Raw genomic sequence first — 22161 nt, 5'->3', positions numbered from 1 at the left:
CTATGTTCCAGTATACGAATCCTTTGACTGGTTTGGATGTCTTGGGGTGAGATCGCAGCTGTGACGGGTGCTTCTGTACTTGACAACCTGCCTCAGCTGATAGTAAGGGTAAAGCAGTTTGTTTTTCGATTTTTTCGTCAGTTTCCTGCGAGTGGTGTGATAAAGCCAACGCAAGCTACGAGTCGTGAAGATAAAAACATTCCGTGTTGCAACGCGACTCACGAGTCGGTTAAATGGCTTTTATAACGAGCGCATCTTAGCATCTTTCAGATTGGGATTCATTGGTTCCTTGTTGTAGAAGACTGGAACAGATCGCCCTACTTGTGTAACATCCATCGATCAACGTTTTATAAGGACATGATCTACTTTAGGGTCTTTTATGGGATATCTTGATTTCTGTAACATTTTATGTGAGTTTAGAGATCTGGAAACGGTTGTAAAATGGTTTTAGGTAGTGAAAATAAACAAACTGAGCCTATTTAAACTAAACCTTACTAAATAGATAGATTTATCGAGAATGAAAACCTAGAATATTTAGGCGTCCGAAAATCTAAAGAATACTTACAAACTGTAAAATATGTTACTACAGTTAGTTTTAATATTATTATTTTATTGGAAAGCGAGCTGGCGTAGTGGTTAGAGCGCGGGACTTCAGTCCCTGAGGTCCCGGGTTCGATCCCCGCCAAGTCACCAATGGATTTATCTAAGTGATAATGCCGCAACCCCTAGGTCTAGCCTGAAGTAATGTGAAAAACAATCCCAGGCTCGTGCCTACCGTCCTAGGACAAAAAAAAATATTATTCTATTAGTAGATACTACCATTGATTAATATTCTTGATTCAGTAAATGATCCCTCTGAAATATTCCTTTCTAAATCAATCAGTGTCACAACTCTAACGTAGTATGAAATATTTCAAGAAAGTGCGAGCCCTGAATCATCTGCAAAACTCTGTTGTACTTATAATTTTAGATACAACCTCATTAACATTTGAGATCGACTAGTCTCACTACTTGAAGGACATGGTTGTATCTTTTTTCTTATAGCTTGCACAATAGTATCCAAAAGTTAAAGTCATAACTGTAAACATTCATTCAGTGAATATAACATTAACCTAAGTACCTTACATTTTAGTATATTATTTATCAAGACTATTTTCGACGCACCAGAGACATTACCAAGTGCACTAAACCTAAAAAGGTGAAAAACCCTTGGACAAAATTAGTTCCCATGCTGAAAGAGATTTTACGTCCCGGTTGCTTCATGTGTAATAAATCGCTTCTGATGGCAAATGTCAGCCCATCGTGCATTTGCAAACCACAATGACACATTGTCCAGCGGTGGCGACAGAACCCATTGACTACAGAACTTGCAACACGGGCTTGTTTATCCACTTAGTTGTCAGATGCATAGCAAAAACACAACAAACGGGAGAGGAAAATTGTCAATATAATATGATGCATGCTTGTACACAAGGGGAGTTTTCAACGTTTATGTTGTAAGATCCCTTGTGCTAGATGTGTCGCCTCTTTTAGGTTTGGGAGCTATAAATGGTTTGGTAATATATGACAAGTTCTTTATAGACAATTTGTACGTAAACAATATAATTTTTACCAATGAAAATAGTTATTTCTTAACGGACTCAACGGTGACATTCAACTTTAAACGTTTCCTAACGTTACTGTCCTTCATACCGTAAGAGTCGCATGGAATAAATTTTAAGAGGTTATTGTCAAATGAATGAATCTCCTAAACAGAAAGAAATGCTTGAATTGTTTACGTTCTAGTTATCTAGTTAGCACCTGCCTTAGCAACCGGTCACAAATTGCCACTTCAAATACTGCGTCACGTTATCTTCACAAATCTAATTGCCAGTAATTGGTGGGATGAGATGAGACTAGCCTAGATGTTAAATCATGGAAATCTGTTCTGGCCCTTTTTCAAATACTGTCAAACACCAAGATTTTTTTAACTACGCGATAATTTCAGAAACCTCTAGTTTGGAGAAAGCCTTAAGCAGATTCTCCAATCCAAGCCACAAAAAGAGTAGTCTCTCAGCATACACGAATCTTTTCATTGAAGAACACCCAAATACTTTTCAAAGTGTGTTTAAACCCAGACATTGGATCAGAGCTCTAACAATGGACTAATCACTAAACAAGTTATGATTTATCTATATTATTAAGAGAAAATAAGGGAGTTTGTTGGATTTTTGTGTGCAGCTAATCGACCCCTAAATATTGATTTTTATTATTTGTATATTTGTATTTATTGGGTATCAATTTAAGGTCTTATCTTCTAGATGTGCCTTTGGCGGGTTTGGCTGATATCTCGTGAAAGCCCTTCGTCCTACAGGTTTTTAAAATTTCAGAGTTTGTGCTGAATTCTGTTGTCAATCATCTGAACTGTTTCAAGTTCACATTTGTTTACTTCAAAACAAATGTCCATAATACAACTTTGTTTACATCCATACGAAAATGGGGTTATCTTACGTTGGATTTTGTGTTGTGACCGGATTTTGTGTTTTGAGGTCAGTGTTAATCATAGTACGCTTCATTAGCATTTGTAATTTTACTAAGATGCCTTGAAGAGATCGCACATGCAGTGAAAATAATAGGGCAGGCAATGCAGATAATAGGGATATGATGAGAAATAATCGTTTTCACCCTTATCAACTATATGTCAAATATTTTATCACGGATTTTGAAGTCACGAAGTGACGCAGGCTGCTAGTACAATTGACTATACACAGACTAGTACGTAGAGTTGTTATACGTAGCGGGACACAAAACATGCATCTTATTAACCTTAAAGACTGCTTTCAGTTGCGTCGTCATTTCAATTGTTACCAAGGCACGTGTAGAATTTCACAACATGTTGTACGTTTGTGTGTCATGTACGCCTTGACCATGACGGTGGACTGCCAGCAGCTATGACCATCGATTGAGATACTTTCCTGCGATATCAGACGTTTCCCATAACATACTCACTTTCATACTTTCATCCTCTATCTTGACGCGATCGTGCTACTAAACTGGATCAAATTATATCCAACACTGTAACTGGTAAATACAAACGGGTTGTGAAACTTCACGTTTGCAGTTTGAACAGGTTATATCCATAATATATATGGTAAGTTATATCCATTTGTATTTCAAAAGCTAAACTTGTAATAAACAAACACTAGAAATATGTTTTTTTGGAAGTAGCAACAAAATATATAGAGCAGGCCCATAATTATAAAATCCCTCTCTATAAAGTGCAAGAAGCATTTCATGTAACAATTGAGGAAACAGCGTTTATAGGGTATTTCGACCCTGCTGAGTCGAAATCTGCCTGTTGCCAAAGCGAAATTTGAACCGGAAGTGCGGTATCCAAGATGGCGGCCAAAACTCTGTTTTCCCTATATCTCCCTTGTTAGTTGGCCTAAAATAATGGTTTAAACTTGTATATAGGGGTTTTTCAGATGCCAAATACATTACAACACTCAAAATTTACTTAAATTAAGTTTTGAGGGCATATCTTCCAAAATGGCACCCAAGATGGCCACCGAAAACTCTAATTTTCGCATATCTCCCTTGTTTTTTGGCTTAAAATAATTGTTTGGACATCTGCATAGGGGTTTTCTCGGATGCCAAACACATTGCAACACCCAAAATTTACTTACATTAAGTCTTGGTGGCATATTCCAAGATGGCACCCGAGATGGCCGCCAAAAACTCTTATTTTCGTATATATATATATCCCTGTTTGTTTGTTTAAATTAATTATTTTAACGTCTAGAAAGGTATTTTCTCGTATGTTAATCGCATTGCAACACTCATTATTTACTTCCTTTGAGTTTAGGGGACGTATGTTTCCATGATGGCAATAAAAACTTTGTTGTGCTTACGTGAGCTCCGTGCTTATTATTGTATTTAGTGAAACAAGTCAGATATCTATTAGTGGCTGAATATGTGCTACTATTTTTGAAATGTGAATTTAAATTTTGCATTTAATGTTAAAGGAGAAGGCAAGTTGTTTTGTACTCTGGTGGCACCATAGATAACGTGTAGTCCAACAGAATATATAAAAATTATATTTTAGACCATACTAAAAATCCGAAAGAGGTGGTGCATGTAAATTAAACTAAACAAAGGTACTTTAAAACATATTAATAAATAATAATAAACAATTTGGTTGTAATATGATATGGTTATACGGTTATAATATGCATACAAATGTTTACTTTTCCTACAGTTACCAAACAATGTACATGTTCTCTCACTGATTTGAGAAAGCAAAGTGGACAATTCGCTCATCAGTCTAATTACTTTGTCTCACTCCAGATTTGCAACGTGAAGGAATGAAAGTGGCCAATTCGCTCATCAGTGAGACAATGTTAACATTGCTCACTAGTTGTACAAATAACTATTCTTTTCATAAACAAACTTTTATAGACGGTTGGAAAACAAAAGATGTTACCTTATTAACAATTATTTTGTACACATGTATACAATTTCCAGTTCAAGCCTCTCTAAATTTACAGCAAAATCTGAACATAAATTACTGATTGGTTTAAAACATAGAGATTCAAAATTAATGAAACTAAATCCGTCCACATGTATTTTACTCTAAATATAAATTTTTGTCTTCCTGTCACAATAAGCAACACCTAGCTTCCTGAAGTAACTGAGGTTAAATACTTAGGTAAGGTATCCATTTAGATAGGAAATTAACATGGAAAACACAAATTTGGAGAAAACGGCAACAGCCTACAATATGTTGAACAATAAGTAAATTCCATGCAATACAACAAAGTAACTTTTGAGCATTAAAAATAGCTGTTAAGCACTGTCAGCAACAATATTTTCCGATAAAACACTTTTCAAAATTCTGAAGGGCAGGTCCAGAATTGATGGCATGTAAACCGTATCCTTGTTGTTTAGTAAGTTCAATGCTAAATGATTTTTATGACATTCTAATTTCGAAATATATCTTTCACTTAAGTTAACGATTTCGTCCTTAACTGTAGGGATCTTAAGGTCTTCATGTAGCGTTCTATTGGTGACATACCAAGGTGCATTAGTTATCTGTCTCAGCATTTTTGATTGGTATCTTTGTATAATTTCGATATTTGAAGTACTCGCCGAGCCCCAAAGTTGCACTCCGTATGTCCATATTGGTTTCAATAACGTTTTATACAACAATAATTTATTTTCTAGGCTTAGTTTTGATTTTCTTCCGAAGAGCCAATTTAACTGATTAAATTTTAAATGTAGTTGTTGCCGTTTTCTCCAAATGTGTGTTTTCCATGTTAATTTCCTATCTAAATGGATACCTAAGTATTTAAATTCAGTTACTTCAGGAAGTTGGGTGTTGTTTATTGTGACAGGAGGACAAGAATTTCGATTTAGAGTAAAAAGAATGTGGACAGATTTAGTTTTTGTTAATTTTGAATCTCCATGTGTTAAACCAATCAGAAATTATGTTCAGATGTTGCTGTAAATTTAAAAAAGCTTGAACTGGAAATTGTATACATACATACAAAAATAACTGTTAATAAGGTAACATCTTTTGTTTTCCAACCGTCTATAAAAGTTTGTTTATGAAGAGAAAGTAAACATTTTTATGCATTGCTACGAAATAATTATTTGAGGTAAGTACAATTTGCAATCCTAGGTTTATTCAAACTTAGAGCAATAGGAAGAATTTGAACCATTCGTTAAATAATCACGGCAAACGCTACTCGTTACGTTTTCTTAATTATTAAATGTGAAAATAACGTATTGCGTTTACTGTTTAACAGTTAACAGTGCAATATCATTATTAATTTTATAACCAAATTGTTTATTATTATTTATTAATATGTTTTAAAGTACCTTTGTTTAATTTAAATTACATGCACCACCTCTTTCGGATTTTTAGTATGGTCTAAAATATAATTTTTATATATTCTGTTGGACTACGCGTTATCTATGGTGCCACCAGAGTACAAAACAACTTGCCTTCTCCTTTAACATTAAATGCAAAATTTCAATTGACACTTCAAAAATAGTACAACATATTCAGCCACTAATATATATCTGACTGGTTTCACTAAATACAATACGCACGGAGCTCACGTAAGCACAACAAAGTTTTTATTGCCATCTTGGAAACATATGTCCTCAAAGCTCAAAGGAAGTAAATAATGAGTGTTGCAATGCGATTAACATACGAGAAAATACCTGTCTAGACTTAAAAATAATTCATTTAAACAAACAAACAGGGATATATATATATACGGAAATAAGAGTTTTTGGCGGCCATCTTGGGCGCCATTTTGGAAGATATGCCCTCAAAACTTAATTTAAGTAAATTTTGAGTGTTGTAATGTATTTGGCATCTGAAAACTCCCTATATACAAGTTTAAACCATTATTTTAGGCCAACTAACAAGGGAGATATAGGGAAAACAGAGTTTTGGCCGCCATCTTGGATACCGCACTTCCGGTTCAAATTTCGCTTTGGCAACAGGCAGATTCGTACTCAGCAGAGTCGAAATACCCTAAAAACGCTGTTTCCTCAATTGTTACATGAAATGCTTCTTGCATTGCTTTTTTTTTAAAACGGGCCTAGTCTAATAAAACATCGAGTAGCAATCAAACACTAAACACTATAACCGAAACCACCCCGGTGTGAAAACCAAGTAAATCTACTTTAAGTTTCCCTTAATAATAATACAACACTTCTTATTTTTGTATCGATAAAACAAGAGGTAGCCTACCGTAGTTTTTGTAATGACCGACTAAATGCCAATAATTCCACGGTATATATAATCTTAGCAGAAGATCTCCTAAAGTTTTTGTAAATTTCCATAAGATTAGATACCTCAGTATTGAAAACAAAATAAAACAATACGCATCATACGTAGCCTACTGGGTACTGACTACTCGCTCGACTTAACCAAACCCGAGTAACCAAGAAATGCAGCCTAGACAGCTTAGGCATATAAGATATTAGATGTTAGTTGAACAATAATCAGTTTAACAAAAAACTAACTAAAGTTAACGGATAATAAACATACACTAGAATTATGTTGTGATAAAAAAAAACTAGACATTATTTTGCCAAACATAGTCGGGCACCTGTTACGAGTACTCTCCTTAAAATCAATATTTGTTGCATTTACGGTAAAGAGAGTTTCATGGAAGTGCAAATCTTCTGCAAAGATCCGATGTGGGAGCACTATCCCCTCATCTTAACAAAAATAGTTGTAACAAAAAATACGTAAAATAAGTGTTTCTTTAATTTTCAGCGCATGTTACAGCAATAGTACTGTCCGGGGCACACAACGGGACCGACTATCTAGATGTACTCGATATGCCTGACCTATCACACATGTTCGGAGAGATTCGGAAGAGTGAAAACGAAAACCATCATGTTTGATCTTCATCGAAATTCGGCAACAAATTATCCTCTCTCTTATCTGTATTTTCAGTCAAACAGTAACTGGTAAATATGTAAAATCATAGACAAAAAGAATTAAATCGTTCTAAATGCCAAACCAATACCAACCAACCCAAGTATTTATAGCGAATATGGATTATAGGATATAAAGTTGGAGCTGTGGCCAATTTTTGGGGGTCAGTCACAAATTGGCTACTGTAAATATTACTCTTCCCTCTTAGTTTTTGATACAATGATAGTTTATGAAATATGTTAAAGTCAATGTGTGCTGAGTTGGTCTTTCAGTTTAGCTGGGTCAATGAATTGTGTATACAAATAGGCAAGTGTGTGATTTAACTGTATGCATGCATTGTTTATTTAAACGGTTTCCACAATTCATTCAAAATCTACATTAAGAATATAGAATGGTTTGGGTTTATTTCTGCTACATTACTATATAGTTTTTTTTTTTTGTTACAGGGTTTTAATAAACGCCAACATGAGACCTTCCAGGCCCATTCTGTGGGCCACTCTTTTCTTCTGTAAGTAATATTTAATTTATTTTTTACTCTAGGGTTTTGCTATGTTTTAGGGGGGTTTTCAACAAGAATTCATGGACTATAATGGATTATAACCTTGGTTGTTTCATGTCCACAAAAACTGTAATTCTTTATACTGGTAAGCTAAATTATAAACACAATATTAATTCTAACAAAGGAAACATGGGCTACTTCTCTCCATGGTCAAATATTGTACATATACCTCGAAGATTTGGTTCAATCGGCTATTTTGTAAAGAAATATTGACAAGATGTTGGACTACGTACGGGAATCAAGTAGTCGATTAAAACTGAATATAATTCAAAACAGCTAGTTTACACGCATAAAGACAAATTCTGGCAATTTTAATAAGGAAAATCATCTTGTAAACACACTTATTAGTTGGGTGTTTGCAGAAAAGTGGAAGAGGAAAAATGTGTTTGAAATGGCCTAAATAAAAAGAAAAAATGCCATTTACTTAAGGTAAATGAGGTTTTTACAACCGCCTTAAATCGCCGATTTCTAGCATTTTTCTTAATTTTCAAACGCGATTTTCAGGGTGAAATTGGGATCCCCCCCTTCCCCCCCAAAAAGCCAAAGGTAAAAAGTGCTTAAAATAGTCTAATTTTGTTGGATAAGGCAAAAAATCAATATAACATAAGTAGGTAGTATAAGTTCAATATTACCAAATGTTGATCCCAGTCTGGAGAAGTCTTTCATTGCTAGGTCCTCCAAGTGGTCGTCTTAATTGTGGTACTCCTTGGAATACATTTTTTATAGTTTATGTGTCTTCTCTCCTCCACGCATATCCTGTCCATCCGAGCCTTTTTCTTCTAGTAGGCACCCAGGGTGTTGAAACATTCCTCTTAGCTCTCTGTTCCTCTACTGCACCAGTTGACATTTGCATTACCAACCAAAAATAAATATATCAATTTCACTGCATTAATTGTCAAATAAATAAGTAAACAAAGAAAAGAAAATAAACGGTATCAGCATTCTGACACATACTTTCTCCCATAAGTTTGTCAAAAACCTTTATCATATGTAAGTGGTGAGAGTAAATATACGCAAATGGGATTTGTACAATTTTGTTCACAATTTAAAGGACTATAACATGCTAAATTTTTATCAAAATCGTTGGGCCATTTTTTGGAAAATCCGATTTTTCTGTTATTTTATGGGGGTTTTATGGAGAAATGACATAACTTACAATAACTTTTGAACCGTAGTTTTTACAGAAATGGGATTTGTACCATTTTGTTCAGAATATAAAGGACTATAACATACTAATTTTTTATCAAAATCGTTTGAGCCATTTTTGGGAAAATCATATTTTTCCGTTATTTTATGAGGTTTTATGGGAAAATCCCCATTAAAAATAAAAATTTCTAAAAAATTAAAAAAAACTATCAAAACTGTAAATACATAAATACATACTATGTTAAATCAAAACCGGATTTTTTTCAAAAATCCTATTTTTCGTTATTTTATGGGGTTTTTATGGGAAAATAACATATTTGACCATAACTTTTGAACCGTAATTTTTACAGATATGGGATTTGTACCATTTTATTCCGAATTTAAAGGGCTACAACATACTAAATTTTTATTAAAATCGTTCGGGCCATTTTCGAGAAAATCCGATTTTTCCGGTTTTTTATGGGTTTTTATGGGAAAATCCCCATTAAAAATAAAAATTTCAAAAAAATGAAAAAAACGCCTGGAGATACCATGGATTAGAACCTACATACCAAATTTCATCGAAATCGGACCACAGGTGTGGTCTCTAGCTCTGTACACATCTAGACACACAGACACACACACACACACACACACACACAGACATCACTTCGAAAACCACTTTTTTGGGTCCAGGGGGACCCAAAACGAATATATCCACTCAAAACTCAAACTCGAAAAGTTTGACGAAAACAATACTTTCTCCATATACTATGGTATAGGGGGAGAAAGTAAAAACAATAACAGATAGTTTGTTTGGAAACAGCTGTTTAGTTAAATAATATTCATATGAAAAGAAAACTTGCCACCTGTGGAATGAATTTAAATAAAAATGTAAAACACGCTAGTAAGCTGGTGACGTAGTTTTTCTATTTTTTTACCATCCATACCATTATCCGTTCGAATATCCGTGATAATTACTCACTCTCGTTGAATCTATGTACATTCTAATTTCCCATACTCATTTATTCACACTATAAAATATTTCAAAAAGTAATATTTTGCCTACATCAGCGCACCCAAACGTAACCACATATGAACACCACCAAACAACATAACGTCAATGATAACATTGTGTTTAATCTATGTCATCCATCTGGATATCTTTATAAAACCCGTCAGAGGTTGTTGTAGTAGGGCCTAGTAATTTAAAATCGTAATTCCTGATCATCCTTGATCTCGTTGTTTTATCAAATCAAATCAAATCAAATCAAAATGCCTTTATTCTTGAGCGCTTCTCAATACAATATTGGTTTACAGAATAACTCACGTCACTAAAACTAAACATTTAAAAGTCAAATATCTAAACAAATTATGTACAAGAATAAAAAATCAACAAAAAATTACATGCCTGCTTTACAATGTATTTTAACCTTTTTTTTGAAAGCCAAGGCCGAAAGGCTTTTGATCTGATAGGGGAGGTCATTGTAAAGGGTTGGGCCAAAATAGGAGAACCCCCTCCTACCTATTTCCAAATTAACTTTTGGAAAGTGGAGGAGGGTGTCCTGCCTAGTGCCCCGTCGAGCAATTGCTCCACGTGTCACAAGTCTCTCCACCAGGTATTTTGGTTCTCTGTGAGATAATACCCGATGGATGAGACAACAAGTTTGCACTCTGCATACAGCATCGGCTGGCAACAGACCAGCAGAATCCCGGAAAGAGGATATGTGTTGAGCTTATGAAGTCCGTAGACAAAACGAACTTATAACATCAATATTTCCCTGCCTAATCCAAACAAAGTTTAAGCAGTCAAAAATTTATTGTAAACAAAAAGCTCCCAAGAAGAATATAACATGTATACATTGTTATTTTCCTAATCTTTCCTCAAAAAGTAGATCAGTACAATAATTTTCATCTTTGAAGACTCGTGGGCAGAGCTTCGATTTGTATACAACAATGGTCTTACTTATTTCTGTGGTCTACTTATCTCTACTAATCTTACTTATTTTATATAATCAATGACGAAATCATAGACTAAATGAAATAACCTCACAGTTATATAGAATATTTTGCTATCCATCGAGTTGTTAGTTCAAACAAATTATATTTCACTAAAACAAACCCAAGATTTTAAAGATTGCCCTAAAAAATAAATTAGAACATCTAGTATTTTACTATGTATATTTGAATTATAAGTCATCCTCTTACTGAATAAATGAACGTATCAATGTTTATAGCATTGCACATAGTATAAATAAGTCCGCATACCCTACGCATACGATGGCAATTTCATATTTAATACAATGACAACATTTTCACAATTATTTAGAAACCATCACATTTAGAAGCTCACGTAATCATATTTCAGCATCTTCACTTACAAATTCAATTCATGAGGTTACCCATTGTTTCCCGAGTTACAATTCCACCCCATGACAATTGACATTATCGACGATTAGGTTTCCCAGGATAGCGAACTATTCATATGCACGATCTGCATACGCCTAACAATGCTGGTGCGAATTATTCAACTAGTCTGGAGGAAGATGGGGAATGTCATGGCTCTTCCGCGTCGTCGCACGCTCTGGCCCGAGGGTGAACTCTTGGCGAGAGCGAGGGTCACCAGGGAAGTCACCTGACCTTCGCCCCAGGTCTACCGGAGAATCGCGTAACACGTTGTAACACGCCTCTAGGAGTCTCGGCTAGATACCTGAGGACACCACGAATTGATTTGACTTTCTATCAATTATGTTTACAAGTTGTGGTGATCGGTGAAACGATCCAGCTGATAGTTGATGAATGTACAGCAAGCTGATGGATATGAAGAGGTCATGGGCGTTCAGAGGAGTAACCGTGTGCTTAGCTGGTTAGCTGTACTTGGTCAGCAGACTTTTAAATGGTCTTGGTCAATGAACCATTTGATTTCAGTCAGTACCATAATCCATTTATACACTCATTCTAACACACCTCGGAGTCTCGAAAAGATTCAACCCAAATTAGTCCCCCCAAATTGGATTTATTTGTATTTACTTGGATTTACTTTCTATTAATTATGTTTACAAGTTGAGGGTTATAGGTGAAATTAACCCGTTTGTGAATTTGCACTGTACAGCAGCAGAATGGGTTTAGGATTGGTATAAACGCAGTAAACCAGCGGCCATTGATTATACCTTAATGATTGGTCATGATGAAGAACTAGCTTATCTTAGTCAGTAACAGAGCTGTCTCATCAGTTCAAAACTCATACTTCTAACACATTCTCTTTTACACTCCTTTTCAAAATCCTGTTTTACAAATTCTCGAAAATACCATTATCTTTACATTTACTTGTAATAACAATCGTTTAATGAATATAATCAGTGTTTCTTTTCCGAATCATGCTCCCTAGTTTGATGTATGTTCCCACTAATTCGTATTAAAGATCAATTCCTAAGACACATACAAAATAAATCAGTATTATCAGTATGTTTTATCTATGGTATTATACAAGTAAAATCATTTTAACAAGCCTTCAGGAATGTAGGCTACGACTATAGCAAAAATTCAACTTTCTCCTAACTTAAACATGTGTCATAATGCGCATATTAAGATCTAACATCAGAGCCAAATGTCATGGGATCTGTTACTTAGCATTCTAGTACAACTTAATAGAGAGGAAATAAAGTTAACAGTTTAGTGGAATTCCTCAGTTGAGCAACTGAGCTCGCAGTAAACGTGTAATGATGTCAATTTTGAGTGTTTTGAGATAATGGTCGCCTAGAACCTTGCCAGTAGCAGACAGACGGACACGATCAGCAACTTTCTCTGGTAATTACAAATATCTTCTATCGCAAAACTTATCTGTCAGCTCTTCCTCTACAAGTGACAACAAAATTTAACTCAATAAATAAGCATTATATTTATACATTACGACTGAGGTTTGTCGTATACCATTATCGTATACTGCAGGCCTATAATTTATACTGTTAAGATCAGTCTTTGCTCAATGAGATTTTTAAATTATGTATTTACTAGCTGTTCTACCCGTGCTTTGCAACGGGAAGAGGACACAAAATAGAAACATTTACATCTGTTGTATATAATAGTTACACATCCGCCAACGTTTTTAGAAACGAAATTTAACTTTTATAGCCTTAATAGAAACGTTTTTAAGTTGTGAATTTTAAATCTGGTAAGTAGTGGATACCACCATTTTGGTTTTGATTAATATTAAATCTTGTATGAGAAAAACTGACCAAATCTTTAAATAAAACTTTGACATACATGATTTACCTTCATCTCCCTTAATAACATATCTTTTAATTCATTATTGACATTTTAAATTTCAATTTGGAATTTGCAAAATACTAACTATTAAATTTAAATGATTTTTTTTCACACTTTTTTATATTCAATCACAAACTCTTCCATCTTCAGTTTCTTCACTCACAATAAATCATTAGCAAAACTAAGCCAGCTGTTATAAGCTTTAGAAATATTTCTGTGCCTTATACAGTCTTTTGATATATTAAAGGAACTATATCTAGAGGTACTATAAAAAATGTTAAACAAATAATTTAGCATTAAAGACAGCAGACAAAACTAATATGATTATCAAAGCATCAATGACTAAAAATTGTAATAGCAAATACAGTATGTTTCATTGCATCTCTGATTCTACTCTACAAAAATATAAACAAACATCTTAAACCAGTTCTTATAATCAGTTCCATCGTCCATTGCCTTTACATTTTCACACTTACCATTAAGTAAACATGGTAACAGATATTTCATTAATTTTTGAAACAAAAGAACACTGTGTACTGCTTAGTTTTATGATATTTTCCTTGGTTTAATTTAATCAGTGGTGTGGCAAAACACAAATAATAAAAGTATCAAATAACGTAAATGTGAACTGAAAGCTATGTTAAGATAAAATAAGAGTATTTTGTATTACCATTTGATAATTAAATATAGTTACAAATATACAACAGATTTTAGAAAACAAAAATCAACGACGTACAATTTAGTTATCGATATTCTTTAGTTAAATTAAAGCATAGGTTTAGCAAAACACAATAACTTAATTTACGTAAATATATACATATAAAAAACAAAGTGATGTGCAAGTTATGTTAAGTTAATCCAACAAATGTTAAGCAGTTAGGATTTATTTAAAGTAGCCTCCAAATTCATACAAAACATCTATACATTGTAATATTCATACTGTTTCCATGAAAACATATCAATAATATTATTTTCATAACTTAGACGCTTTAAAAAATTCAAAGTAGGCCCGGAGTTGATACAGCAACGGTTATAGAATTTTTTTTCTTTTCTATATAATCATTGACATAGTTTTAGAATAAATAATCCATGATAAAAGGTTAGATTAAAATAAACCTACCTTATAGTTATGGAAAATATTATATTTAATTTCTTTGTATCAGCTGTCTGAAATTGTGATATGCAGTTTAGCAGTTCTTCTTGTTTGCATTTAAATGTCAAAGCAAATGTAAACAAACATTGTTAGTGTTCTCATCGCAGCCATGGAAACCTATCAATATTTACTTTTAAAATGTTCACCTCAGAGCTTTTAAAGCCAAAGGGGAAAAGCCTACGGTCAGTATCGAAATGTGAATAGTCCTATAATGGTCCTTGGTATAGTAGGTATATTTTTGTAAAATTTAAGCCCAGTTGGTTTAGTAGTTTTTGCACCTATTAGTAATACACATACAGACAGACACCATTAGATTTTTATATAATAGTATAGATCATCCGTTCAAATAGTATCTTGAAGTTAGCTCTAACAGATTCAGCTGTTTATGTTTTCAATAATTCTTGTGGAAAATGAAACTTCTGCTGTATTCACCAACAAAATAACATTTCGACGTAGGTTCACTTGTTCTATCCGTAATCTACTGACAAATCTTCCTATGCAAACCATGTCGTATTTTATCATTAGCCCTAGGATATGTAAGAAAAAAATCCCTACTAAAAATAAGAAATAAATCTTTGCTTCGGTGTGAAATTAAAAACAAATCAGGTTTCTGTCGAACATAACTCCAACAGACACTTCAAAGCGTCGGCCAACGCACCTGGTGGCGATCGCCGATGTTCATGCTGCTTTAATTGCAGTTTCTCCCGTCAGAATGAGTGATAGCTTGAAAGTAACGCAAGACTTGCCAATATACACTTAGCGATGCTATTGCATTCTGGGAAAACTGCATCCCTGCGAGCAGTTTTGAAATTGCATGTTATGATTCAGTTATACCTGAATAGCGAGGAACACTTTGAAATAGATAACAGAACCATTGATGGTTGATCTAAAAACATCATAAGCTATGGATAATTAATTGATTGCTTTGCCGTTAAACATAACTGTGGAATGGGGAATATAAACCTAGGTAGAGAAAAAGTAACAGTGAAATATAACTCTGACCTTAAGAATCTGACTAGTTTATTTGTTAATACATTGCATTACATAATGAAACTTTTTGACTTTATCTAAAAAGAAAATTTACAAATTCAAATTCATTCTTGTCTATTGAACTGCTTACATAAACTATAATGCAACAATTATAACGGATATATAGATTTCCTTTATGTAAGTCTACATCATCCAACTTGTATTATGTATTATGTACTTTGAAAATTGTACACATAATGTTGACTGTGTAGTGTATATTTTTTACTGAATAACTTCACATAAACATAAATAAAAACAACAACAAATAATTAACTGATCAGCTGGATTAAATAGGGACAGTCTTTGGAAATATGTATCAACTCTCCCCGCCTAAATTTCACATTTTAGAAGCTGATCTGCCTCCTCCACACAGTTCCGTCTTCCATTTTGACTTGGTATAAGAGGGTACCTTCTCTTCCAATGATAGTTCCAAAGCTCCATTTCCGTTTAGGACTTGAGTAGTCTCTAGCCTGTACACTGTCCCCCACTTGAAATTGTCTGCGCACAGCCATTGCACTTCTTGCTGACTTTTTACATTGAGGAAGCAATAATCCTAAGTGCGTTCTTATCTCTCTTCCATACATTAAACTGTAAGCATTTGACCCGGTTGAGTTAGGGGAGTGACGAAGATGCATGAGAAGCCTATATAATTTAAGATCTAGTTTACCTCCTTCTTCTTCCATTGCCTTTAATGATTTCTTTATTGTTTGAACATATCGTTCGGCTTGCCCGTTCGAGGAAGGATGGTACGGCGCAGTAGTTTTGTGCACCACACCATTAGCAGACAAGAACTGACGGAATGTGCTAGAAGTAAACTGACTCCCATTGTCTGATACTAGAACTAAAGGTAGACCGAATGTAGCAAAAGTTTTCCGAAGTTCCCTGATACACCATTCTGTAGACGTGTTTTTAGTTGGGATCACTTCAATGTTCAATCCATTTGGTGAATGCGTCTACAATAATTAAATACCATTGTCCTTGCATTGGGCCAGCAAAGTCTATGTGTACTCTTTCCCAAGGACCTTGAGGAGTCAGCCATGGATGATTGGGTTCTTTAGCAGGTTGGTTTTGTTTTAAGCGGCATTGTTTACAGGTGCGTACCAGTTGTTCAATGTCCTTGTCGATGTTTCTCCATGTGCAATAGCTTCTAGCAAGAGCTTTCATTTTATCCATACCTAGATGTCCAACGTGTAGTTCTTGAAGCACAGCATGGTGAAGAACTTCTGGTATTGTTACCCTATTACCCTTAAATATACATCCATCTTGCAGCGTCAATTCATTGTCATGAAAACCCAGATGTTCAACAGACTCCCCTGTCTGAAGGGCACTTAGCACTGATTGTAACTTGTCTTCAGCAATTTTTCTAGTGATATGATTTGACTGTCTACTAGAAACGAGTCCAGCTGGCTGTTTTGAAATAGACTACAGTCATCCACATGATTGATTGAAGTGTGTACAGTCGTGATAAAAATCAACATTCGCATGGTCTGTAGTTTTCCTGTATTCGATTTGATAGTTGAATCCGGATAAGAAGTGTGCGTAATTGAACTGCCTCGTTGCTGAGATTGATGGCAAAGTCTTGTTGTTGTGGATGAAATATTGATACTAACGGTTTGTGATCAGTCACTAGAATGAACTTACGTCCGTAACAATAGGAGAAAAACTTTTTGAGGCCCCAGTATATACCTGTTGCTTCTTTGTCAATCTGACTGTATTTTTGTTCACATTTAGTCAGAGTACGTGAAGCAAAACTTATAGGCCTTTCAGTTCCATCACTGTATCTGTGAGAGAGAATGGCTCCAAGGCCCACCGGTGACGCGTCTGTTGCAAGTACTAAGGGAAGATCTGGATCATAGTGAACAAATACATTGGTACTAGTTATCTCTGATTTGACTTTCTGGAAACTCTCTTCACATTTAGTTGTCCATATATACTTTTTCCCATTCCGTAGCAGTTCATTAAGTGGGTAAAGGATTGTGGCCAAACTTTTAATGAACTGATTATAGTAGTTAGCCAATCCCAGGAACTTTCTCAATTCATTTACATTTTCTGGCTGTTTGCTGTTCATGATGGCAGAAATTTTTTCCTTTGTTTTGTGTAGTCCCTGAGCATCAATGGTGTGTCCCAAATATTGGATACTTGTTTGAAAGAATTTGCACTTGTCTCTGTTTAGTCTTAAGTTTTTGGATCTCATTCGCCCTAGTACAGTCCGTAGTCTGGTTAGTAACTCTTCTTCTGTCTACCTTGAATAATGATGTCATCGAAAAAGCATTGTACACCAGGAATCCCCTGTAAGGTTTTGTCCATAAACTGCTGCCAAAGGGAAGGTGCTACTTTGACTCCAAACATTAAGCGATTTACTTTGTACATCCCTTTATGCGTGCTAAGTGTTTGCATATGAGCACTTTCTTCATCCATCCTCATATGAAGGTAGGCATTAGAAATGTCCAATGTGCAAAATAGTTTGCCTCCATTCATTTGGGTGTAAATGTCCTCAATTCTAGGAATAGGATAGTTTTCATCGTTGATCAATTCGTTCACTGTGACTTTGTAATCAGCACAAATGCGCACTTGACCATTTGGCTTGACAACAGGCACGATGGGGGTGCCACAGTCTGAGTGATCTACTTTGGTTATTATTCCACATTCTTCTAGTCTCTTGAGTTCCTTTTCAACTTCACTCCTAGAGCGAATATGGCAATTGTCTTGGCTTCACAAATATCGGTTTTGCGTCATCCATGACCCTTAATTGTCCTAAATGATCAGGTATGACTCCAATTTTTCCATCGAATACATCACTAAAGTCGCTCAACATGTTTCCTAGAATTGATGTCTGATTAATTTCTAGACTTTGTATTTCACCCCAATCTAATTTGACTTCCATCCAAAACTGTGTGTGAATCTATTTCATCTTGTATTTGTTTGTACTTTGTCCAGTATTCGGTAACAGTTTTGAGCTTTACATTTAGTTCTGTCGCCGTTGGGTTGCCTTTTAATAATCTGTTTGCTCGTGTAAATTGGCCTTTGACCACCGTTCTTGCTTTGATTAGTTTCTGTAATGTCTGTTCTTCAGTCATTTTGTTTTCCTCGTCGCCAATATTATGTACTTTGACTAATTTAATACAATTAAATTGTGCACATAATGTTGACTGTGTAGTGTATATTTTTTACTGAATAACTTCACATAAACAAAAAATAAAAACAACAACAAATAATTAACTGATCAGCTGGATTAAATAGGGACAGTCTTTGGAAATATGGAAATATGTATCTACGTCACTACAGTACTTAAAATCATGTATACTGTATTTTAAAACTTATTGTGCACGCTTATTTACTTTATTGTTGTGTGATTGTAGTATAATCTCTTTGATAATGTATTTTCAAAAAGTAAATTTCAAAATTGTTATTGTATGGCTTACATATTTATTAAAAGGTTATACAACAAAAGCCGTCGCAATTCAGGAATATTTCCATGCTAATTTTCATAAATGAACAGTAACCCTAAGAAATCTCATTGGTGTCATAGAACTTACCAATGACACACCACTCTTTTTCGGTAGTTATTTGAAACTAAACCGATCGAGATATCCCATACAGCCAAATCACGCTTACTCACATAATAGAGTCATTGTTGTAATACTGGAAACCTTCGAAGTGAGGTAAAAGGAGTTGTATCAATCCTGGTTTGCAAGCAGGTCAGTAGAGAACCAGATTCTGAAGGGTTTCGCCACTGGGGAAGACCAGTCCTGTGTTCTGTCTGAGTTACTGAAGTAGTCAAGTAGTAGTGAAGGTGGCTCATCAGCCAAGCTCAAGGATACACTGTCCATTCACTTGCTTTGTGATCTGCATTGAAGATCCTTCGGATGCTGATCTACAAACGGATCCAATACTTTAGTGTGATTGTTGATTAGACGAATCGTAACTGAGAACTCTACATTAAAGACTTGGCTCCTGATATTATTTGCTAATATATTCAGCTACGTATATTTTGATGCGTGTATTTACCACGTATATTAATTTTCAGTACAAAATATAACATTTTGACACTTACATAAATTGAGGATTAAAATGAGAAGGACAGACGACGAATCACATCGTTAAGATTGTCTGTTGATGGTTTCATCTTGTAAACTGGCTTTATAGAATGAGTGAACTGAAGTTTCATAGCTTGGAATTGACGTTTTAAAAAGGGATGTCTTCTTTTTATTTATTGTAGGTTTCCATTTAATTTCAGATAAATTAATGCCTTCGCCTTGTACCAACATCAACGGGGTTTTCACAACTTGAGTGATCTTTGGTGGTTAGCTGAAGACGGTATCAACTCACAAACAACATGACCTGACACACACAAGAGAATGTTTTCTTGCAATGCAAGTTGCATAAACAGAAGAGCTTATCACAACCGCATCAACCACGACTCCAACCATCCGAGCGAGTCGTAAATCTAAGATTCTTCAGGGCCCCAACAAGCCTGAGGCAGCGACCGGATGGCACCATTGAGGTTCACTTCCGGTATCACTGTGACAGAAAACATCTGATTGGTGAAGTATTGTCGATCAGCTGATTGTCCTTGCTCAGCCACGACCTAGTGACGGACTGTGGGAGTCCTCATGACTCATCCGTCGTCTTAAGTTCCGTGCCGCTAACCTTATCCGATATTTATGAGTCCGTGAATGTCGAATCTAATAAATAATAAGTTCACTGCGCCATTTGATTCGGCACAGTTTTATAAGTTTATGGGATAGTTTCCATGATGTCTGGGTAAAGCTGGTGTAACTAATAGGGGGGAAATTGGAGTTGATTTGCATTGATTTAATCAAAATTGAGGGCAATTGAAACGTTTATTCAAGTGGGTACGTCTTGCATATACCACAACCATGAAAATCCTGCTCATGGGATAAACTGAGGAGGTCTTCTTGTATAGTAACATTAGATTCTTAGGTAGGTTCCAATAGGTTTTCAGGTATTTTTGTTAGTTATAGCTCTTGCGTTATAGCTCTTGAATATCTAATTTTGATCATTTATTAGTAAGCTCTTGACATATTGTCTTTCATTTACCAATTTAAGGTTATCAACGAAGAGCTCCATCTTTGCAACTTACGCAATGCACTTTACAACAAAGCAGATGTTTCAGGCATAGCACTTGTGTCATCTCACCACAAAGTAGGCAAGAGAAAACTGACCACACTCATCACTGCAATCTCGCATTGTGCGGCTTAACCAAATCATTATATCTTTAACAGCCACACCTTAGGATTCTTCAAAACAATACCCAATGTTCATCTCGAACAATGAAGTAATGTATAAACAATAGTGTTGGGTATCAACTTCCTGGTAGCTATTACCAGGAGTTTCTCTTGTCACAGCTATGTCGCCTTTGACCTTAGTACCCTTATCCGCTCGTAGTAACCCACCCCCACTACCATACTGCTACTGAACATCGTGGAGAGATTCTGAGAGTCGTGGTGTTTGTTACTACTGTAGTTGGTACTACTGTTGTGCTGGCAAAACTGCGGTTGACAATACTTTCGGTTTTACAGAAAACCCTGTCACCACCGATGAACGAGACAGGTTCGCTGCATACTCTTCCATTCTTTGAGTCTTCTTAGGTGATTGAACATAGTCTCCATGATTCTTTCAGCACAGTTGTGTTTTATACTCTTTATTTACCTTTGCAATCCATGGTGTTTATTTACCTTTCGACTATTGTTATAGTCGTAACAGCATTATTTACAAAGATTTGTATATTTTGGACTATTAACTATCAATAGCTCAAATTAAAGCCTATAATTTACGGATTATTTCGAGTCTAAAACATATAAAAATAACCCCACCACAGCAAACATGCAGACAATCTGGAGTTATTGATTTGTTAAATAGTTGGTTGTTCACCTTGCGTTTGCTTAAAACTCGTCCGATTTGAATAACTAATAGCTTAAATGAAAGCCGGTATTTCACTGAAGGTTCGTAGACCAACATTTATGGGATTATATAATTATAATTGGTGAAATACATCTTAAATTGAAGTAAGAATTCGAACATAAATTAAATGTATGTTTTTGGTCGAGTAAATACTTTAGATAAATATATGCCGATGATTGATATGAAATCAGTGCGTGCATAACTTCAATTTGAGGCCTCAATCATTAAAGTCGGTCGGGTAGAAGAGCCAAACGAACTTGGAAAAGAAAAACCAATTCTTTTAAATAAATAAGATTTGGATATCAAATGAGGATCGACTTTAAAATACTGTATTAAAATTTTACTTTGAATTCACAGTGTAGCTTCAATATAGTCCGGTAATAAGTTCCGAATCAAACCAGAACAGAGTAATCTGATGACAATTTGAATTTTCAAAACTTTTGCTGATAGCAAAATATACCAACAAGCTTTAATTTCCCCTGAAATAAAAAAAATAATTGTGAACAAGTTACTTTACTGTTGCTTCATAACACATGAGACTCAAACAATTTTTTTACTAAATAAAGGTTACAAAACGTTTTAGAAAACAACAATATATTGTGATGTTTTTTGTTTCTAGAAATACTTAAAACTTTTACCTTTGTGAACTAGATTTAAAACACA

The 22161-nt window shown here is 34.9% G+C and overlaps 1 protein-coding gene across 1 annotated transcript in view; it reads left to right on the top strand.

The window, feature by feature from the left end:
- LOC128992670 (mucin-3A-like) overlaps nt 1-22161 on the top strand; it is an 84182-nt gene that overhangs the window by 38638 nt on the left and 23383 nt on the right. Inside the window, exon 2 of the mRNA XM_054416368.1 lies at nt 7888-7949. Within this exon, the coding sequence (XP_054272343.1) occupies nt 7907-7949 (43 nt within the window). The 5' untranslated portion in view covers nt 7888-7906. The remainder of the gene's footprint in view (nt 1-7887; nt 7950-22161) is intronic.

The sequence above is a fragment of the Macrosteles quadrilineatus genome, unplaced genomic scaffold (genome assembly GCF_028750875.1).
Source record: "Macrosteles quadrilineatus isolate MER2022 unplaced genomic scaffold, UCM_ALF_1.0 Scaffold_4__1_contigs__length_99947679, whole genome shotgun sequence".
Classification (NCBI taxonomy): Eukaryota; Metazoa; Arthropoda; class Insecta; order Hemiptera; family Cicadellidae; genus Macrosteles; species Macrosteles quadrilineatus.
The sequence above is the reverse complement of the archived record's forward strand: the minus strand, read 5'-3'. Positions and strand labels throughout refer to the sequence as shown.